The sequence below is a fragment of the Scomber scombrus genome, chromosome 6, assembly GCF_963691925.1.
Source record: "Scomber scombrus chromosome 6, fScoSco1.1, whole genome shotgun sequence".
Taxonomy (NCBI): Eukaryota; Metazoa; Chordata; class Actinopteri; order Scombriformes; family Scombridae; genus Scomber; species Scomber scombrus.
The window spans coordinates 20,101,967-20,108,509 of NC_084975.1; the positions used below are offsets into that span (position 1 = coordinate 20,101,967).

Here is a 6,543-nt window from a genome sequence, read left to right on the forward strand (position 1 = left end):
GGAGAGACGGTCAGAAAAAGAAACAGAGGAGACTCATTCCTGTGGATTTGAGTTCACTAAAATCTTGGTAGGAGACCCCTGACTAAGAACAAAGATATGACCGTTGATTAGAAATTGCTCTCGGACAACTGTGCTCCCTTTCCGTTTGGTTGCTTAAGGTTTTTTCCACAAGGACAGAAAAACATAAATCTCTATTTCAAACACATAAGTTCAAATAAATCCTAACTGCAGTATCTGTTACCAGACTGAGAGCTACATACTTTCTCTTGCTCTTCTCACTGCAGTCAGATAAGCGTACCACAGTATATATATGGGTAAGTGATACAGTGTATACTGATGATTTTGCAAAACCCAGTCTTTAAGTTAAAACCAAAGCTAGCTGAACTGAGAGGATTTTATCCCATTAAAGTAAATATATCAGGATCTATATTTCCAAAAAAGAGAGAGAACCATAAGAAAGCGGTTAAAGAGACACAGAGGATAATTCCTTTTCCCCTGCAAAATATTAACTTCACTACACTAACTGTTATTTGAGGGTGGTTACTTGCAAAAGATACAAATAACAATGTCTTTGAGAAATTTGTCAGGCGCATTCAAAGTCTACAGTAAACATACAGGCCTGTTGCTGGTTTTAAATCCTCTTTCCTCTCTCTGCTGTTAAACAGGCTTGAACTCCTTTGACCCTCTGTGACCCTCTGCTGTATATGTGGTTATTCATGGCAACAATGACATCCAGTCCATACAAACCAAAGGGTCAGGGTCATTAAGATAGGTAACGTGGAGAAATTCACTTTCTTGCATAATGAACGCTGACAAGGAATCTAACTGCTTTGTTTATATGCATCCACAGTTAAGTCATTTATATTACTGATATTTCAGGGTGCTTTAGAGCTAATGCAACAGCACACTGATATTTTCAAGTGTGTCAAACAGCAACTCTTAACCTCCCCTCCTGGCTCCTTCTCATCTAGTCAATCACCTGCTAATTCACAGAATCACAGTCTATCACGGGAAACCCAAACCATCAGACAACACCAAACAGAGAATTCCAGAGCTAAGCTTTTAAATCCCTGCATCATCAAAGTGCACAAATACGATTCTGTTTGCTTAGCGTATACTCTGTGTGTACACCAGTGGCTTGGGGACAGCTCACCCATGGTCACATATCTACCATCAGATAGACCTTCCAGAGACACACTGACTAATGTCACAGAATTGCTCTGTTTGCTATTAATAAACGTCCAGTTTAAACAAAACACAGGGTGTGGCTTATATTAATGTTCTAATGAATTAAGAGAAGCAAAGTGTGCAGTGTCATTCACCTCTGGCTTAGCTGTGATATAACAGAGAGATGAGCTGAGATTTTATGTTAATTGCTAAGCAGCAGGTAGCATATATTTTCACAAAGTTTAAGCCTTGCACATGTAGTGTACTTTACAGTTCACACCCAAGATTGTAAGTAAGCCATGTTGCTGTGTTTCTGTGTGTTTTGCAGTGAATGCATTCAAATTTCTTGAGTTGTTGGATGGATTGATCATAAAGGATTTTGACACCTACTGCTTCACTTATAAATTCAAAGAGGACACCATTTATTTTTATCTTTAATACGCTAAAATATTTTTGACAAAACATGGAATGCATTCCACTAAACATTCAACATTAAATGTCAGAGACACAGCCGCCTCTGTCAATGTGACTTGACCATAAATTACTTTCTTTGGTAAAAGTGGAATCTGTATCAGTGCCAGTGGTGAGGAGCTCAAAGCTTCCATCACAGCATAGTGCGACCTTAAGAAAAACTATAGTCTACATCATGGCATAGAGTGTGCTCACAGCCACCTACTCCATCACATGGATCACTTTGAACTTAACTGACACACTATAAAGCTCCTAGGAATGTATCTTCTCCAGAGGAATGCACTCACAAAATGTCTGAGACACAATTTAACAAAGTGAATACATGCTCTTCTTTTTCCAAGAAAAGGAAATGAACTGTTATTTTAGTCCTGATTATGATTTCTCTGTTCAGTGCTATCCATTCATAAATATAAAAGTGTGTTATGAGCAATAAACTGAATCTGTTTAATTCAAAATCATATTTACATCTGATCTGATTGGAAATATATCCAAAGAATCACATGGGTTAGAAAAGTGAAATATAAACAGAACAGATAAGAAATGGCAGTATTGCTTTTGGAACATTAAGTGTGAAATTGCTCCATATTGGAGAGTGAGGTGAGCAATGGTCCAAAAGGTCATTTGCCATCCATAAAGTGTTATGAATTACATTAATATACCGTTTTACATGCAAACATATCTGTGTTGTAGTTTTAAGGAAGGGGTTATGAATTGCTATGATTCCATTTTTAAATATTCTCAAACATATATTCTTTGTTGATGCAACAGAAAAAAATACTTAAATAATCAAAACAAACAATGGTATGCAGCTTTAATGTGCAAGCCATCACTATACATAGCAGTGTGGCCCACTTTTAACTGAAAAACCAAAAACCACATCTATTTCAGCATCAGGTTTGGGGTCTCCGGGCAGCAGAGGAAAGAGCGAGAGTATGGGTGAATAATTATTTTGGAAGCTTTAAGAAAGCCAGTATTCTCCAGTAAGACTAATTCTCGTTTAATTCAAAGCCGCAGCGTATTATAGTGTCAATCACGTGCATGTTTCAAGGGGATATTTAAGATGTGGGCTCAAATGATAACATCGACATACTGAGAATTAACCGGAGGTGAGGTAATGCACAGAGATAATCTTTCACACGCTGACAGGTTAACGGTGCTCGCATGCGTAAAAAGTGCCCATATTGTGATAAATTCTCCTCACAGGGAAAAAAAGACAGAATCTCAGCATCCAATTGTCTTGAACATCTCTGCCACTCTGTGGCCAAAGTGTATCCATGTAACAGTTACCAAAATGTTTTATTTTTCTGACCTTGCAAAATATTTGCAATAAGACAGCTAAATACAAATCATGACTGCTTACTCACAAGACGTGTTCATCCGCCCGCAGACGGCTCATTAGCGGGTTCAGGTTTTCACCTAATTAGTTTATTCCCACGTGGATCGTTTTCCCGGTGATGTTTCCACTGATGAGTATTCTCTGTAGGGTTTTACGCTTGTATAATACGAGCAAGTATAAGAATAATATCCTGGAATTAAATCAAATGTACAGCTTAAGTAGCACTTTTGCTACGTCTGCTCTCCGTGCCGTTACAGTTTGTTGGCCATATACAAACACTTTACACTGGGTCTCCCACCTCTGGACGCGGATAACTTTAAAAAATGATCTCAGAACCGGCTTTTAATGATTGGAATAAAATAAATATACCCCGGAATCCGACAAGAAGGCTGCACAGCAGCGAAACCAAAACCGTGCGTCTTTGTGCCACTGAGAATAAGCGCGCGCACTCTCTGAAGTTAATTAAGGACCACGTTAATTGGCTCAAACTTACAGGTAGCTGCCACTCGTCAGGATCAGGAAGATCTGTGGATAGTAGACTGACAGCAGTACACTGCGCGACGAGAAGATGATCATGATGACATTGAGCAAATGGCCACGTTCGGATTGAGTGAGACGACGCGGACAGGATGAAAAAACTCCCTTAATTCCCAGCTTTAAGTCCCTTTCGCATAAAATCAAAAAGAGGTGCTGTGCGTCTCCTTGTCTTTGGTGCGGTGGCTCTACGCAGCTCCAAGCTCCCAGGGCCGTGTGTGCGCTGAGATTGGCTCTGTCATCTCTCAGCGGCGGAGGCTGTTACACAGTACTGTGGGTTCCCGAGCCGGAATGATGATGGTTTTAGGGATTTTGCATGGCAGAAAAGTGCCTCTCTCCACTCTCATGAGAGTCGTGCCTGCCATTGGGCAGGGAGACACTGCTATCCGCCCACTTTGCCACAACGGGACAATAGGGTGACGTTCAGGAGGTTTCATTCATCATCAGTCCTCTCCCCTCCACCACCCCACCCCACCATCCAGCCAAAAATAAACAAACATAGACGCTGGCTGCTTGAGTCTCACACCATCATCACAGGTCCATGTGCAAAAAATGAGCACATTTCTTTGGCATGATGCGTCATTCTGAATCAACAAGTCGGTGTCATATCAACGCACGAAAGTCTATAATATGAGTATGGGTATGTATAAGAGAAAAAAGGCTTTCCCCCTTATTTTCTATGATATTCGTATTATCTTGGGCCCTCTATACATTATATCCTCTTATAACAAGTACTCATGTAATATTTCCGTAGAGACAAGTTTGTGGCAATCAGTTTCGTTTTCAGTGACTTTATTCTTTCCTGTGGTAACATTGTAATATTCCTATAGGCGTCAATAATATTTCTGCTCGGTCTGGCTGTCTGGTGCGCTCTGATGGTATTTGATCGATGTTATCCCATATTATTCATACATTCATTTTCTGCTATAATACTGCTTATCATGTCTGCGCAGTGAGGGCTTGAAGTTCTAAAAAAAAACACCACTCTTGTTGCTCGAGATTTGATCTGAGTATTGCAATAAAAATACTTGGGGAGATTTTGTCGCAGAGCTTAGTCAGTGGAGGGCTTTTATCGCTTCAACATCGTAACTCTCACTCAACACCTGCAGGCTGCAGTCATTGTAAACAAAGAGGGTACAATGAAAGATTTAGCCATAGTAAAAGGATGGACGGAATGAGCTAACTTGTCTGGCTTAGTAAAAACGGAGATAGGTGAATTTCCCCCTCATATTGGAGCTATACTGTCATGTGATATGAGCATCTGTGGGGCTTGAAGTCAGTTACACGCTTCACTCAACATGAGGTTATTACAGGGAGGTCAGACCGTTTTTTTAATTGTTGTTGTTTGGTTAATTGTGGCTGTGGGAATCTGCGAAAAATATGTAGTACAACACTTAAAAATGTACCCTATGGATTTTATAGCTTAAAAAATTAATAAAAAAAGATAAAGTCTGTATCTTGCAGCCTTTGAAAGCTTATATTTCATTTGATAACTTGTGTTTTCTTGATGTGCATTTGCTTACAGTTATTCCGGAAAACAAGTGTGGTGGGAGATGAAAGGTGTCCAAGTAAACAACTATTAGTGAATAATTTGTTTTAGTTTTCGAAAAGTTCACATCATTTATAATGTATTATTACCATGATCTGCCAGGCCTGCAATGTAGGATATAAGATACATGTAGCCTTTAACTAAGCCTCTAGGGCAGTTATAAATGACTGTAGATTGTAGTTATAAATAATGAGTAGGCCCTATGTTTACAGTGGGTCAATAGTAAAAAATATACATACCCAAATTTTACCTTTACTAAACATTTCACAAATTATCTACAACTTTATTTGACCCATACATACACTACGTGGACAGAAATAGCTAATAAACAACAACAAAACATCATACGTGGATTTTCGACAGAAATAATTCTTCTTAATGCTTAAGTGCGTCTACCTGGGGGGTCCTGATAGAGGTGCAACTTTAGGAGCAGCAGAGAAGGAAGAGATAGAAGTCCTGTGATTATGCATCAAGGTGATATTGCAAAACAGGTAAAAACTCCGTCTGGGCAATGGAATGTGGAAATACAACTCAGTCTGCCGCTATTAATGAAGGTATGCAGGAGTGAGCTGAATCTGGAGTGGAGACAGCGGCTCAAATTATCTTGTGCGACAAAGGAGTCTCATGAGGTGAACTAAATAGCTCTCTGACAGCGAATACAAATCGATTATATTGTCTGTTGGCATGAGACCTGATCTTCCACTTTTACGCACAACACATTCCCCCGGTAAAGGCATTTGGATGTAGGCTAATAATTAACATATGTTTTCTTTTTCTTTTTTAAATAAATACACCTGTTAAAAAACGTTTTAAACATCATGCTTAAGTCTGAGGTCAGAGGGCAGCCGATGATTCCCTGTAGCGTTTATTTGTGTGCTGAAATGAATTTGATACTCAGGATTGCGCACGTGAAGAGCAGTCTACGCAGGTAATCACAGGTAATAAAAACTCACCCAAGCCTGAGGTATATGATGCCAAAACACAGGAACACGTAGAGACTCCGCTTTCGGAGGGGTTTGTGCATGATCGTTACCACTTTGTCCAGAGGCCATGCACTGTAACATTAAGTGGTCACACTTTCCGTTCACATTGGCAGGTTTCCTAACCCTTCCAGATGCACGTATACCGCCTATTTTCCGCGACATCAAGCTGTGGCGCCTTTGCAATCTTCGACCGTGTGAAATCCATGGTCCAGCAGTACAGGTGAGATGCTGATGGCGACCTGAAAAGTGGCTAAGAACTCCAAAATGAAACTTGAGAGAGGGTCGGACTTGAAAGGTGAATGAGTTCTTGGAGGAAGTGCCTCCTATTCGTCCTTTCTTTCACGGTAGAGCCTAATTAACTATTCCCATTTGCTGCGCCTTGCAGGTAGAAAAAAACCGACTTGCACTTAAAGCATGTCCTTACCAATCCTGTTCTGTTTGAAGCACATTGTTCGCTGTTTATTTTCTTTGAGGGCATCTTAAATTCAGTCCATGTAACTAAC

General features: G+C 40.0%; 1 protein-coding gene across 2 annotated transcripts in view; it reads right to left on the reverse strand.

Annotated features, from left to right (window-relative positions):
• The window catches only part of wnt7bb (wingless-type MMTV integration site family, member 7Bb), a 28,443-nt gene extending 22,362 nt beyond the window's left edge, over nt 1-6,081 (reverse strand). Inside the window, exon 1 of one of the 2 annotated variants that reach the window (XM_062420094.1) lies at nt 6,011-6,081. In XM_062420094.1, coding sequence (XP_062276078.1) covers nt 6,011-6,081 — 71 coding nt within the window. Of the gene's footprint in view, nt 1-3,467; nt 3,551-6,010 lie in introns of those variants that run through there. The other variant, XM_062420093.1, reaches the window with a different exon arrangement.
• Between the last annotated feature and the right edge of the window lie 462 nt (nt 6,082-6,543).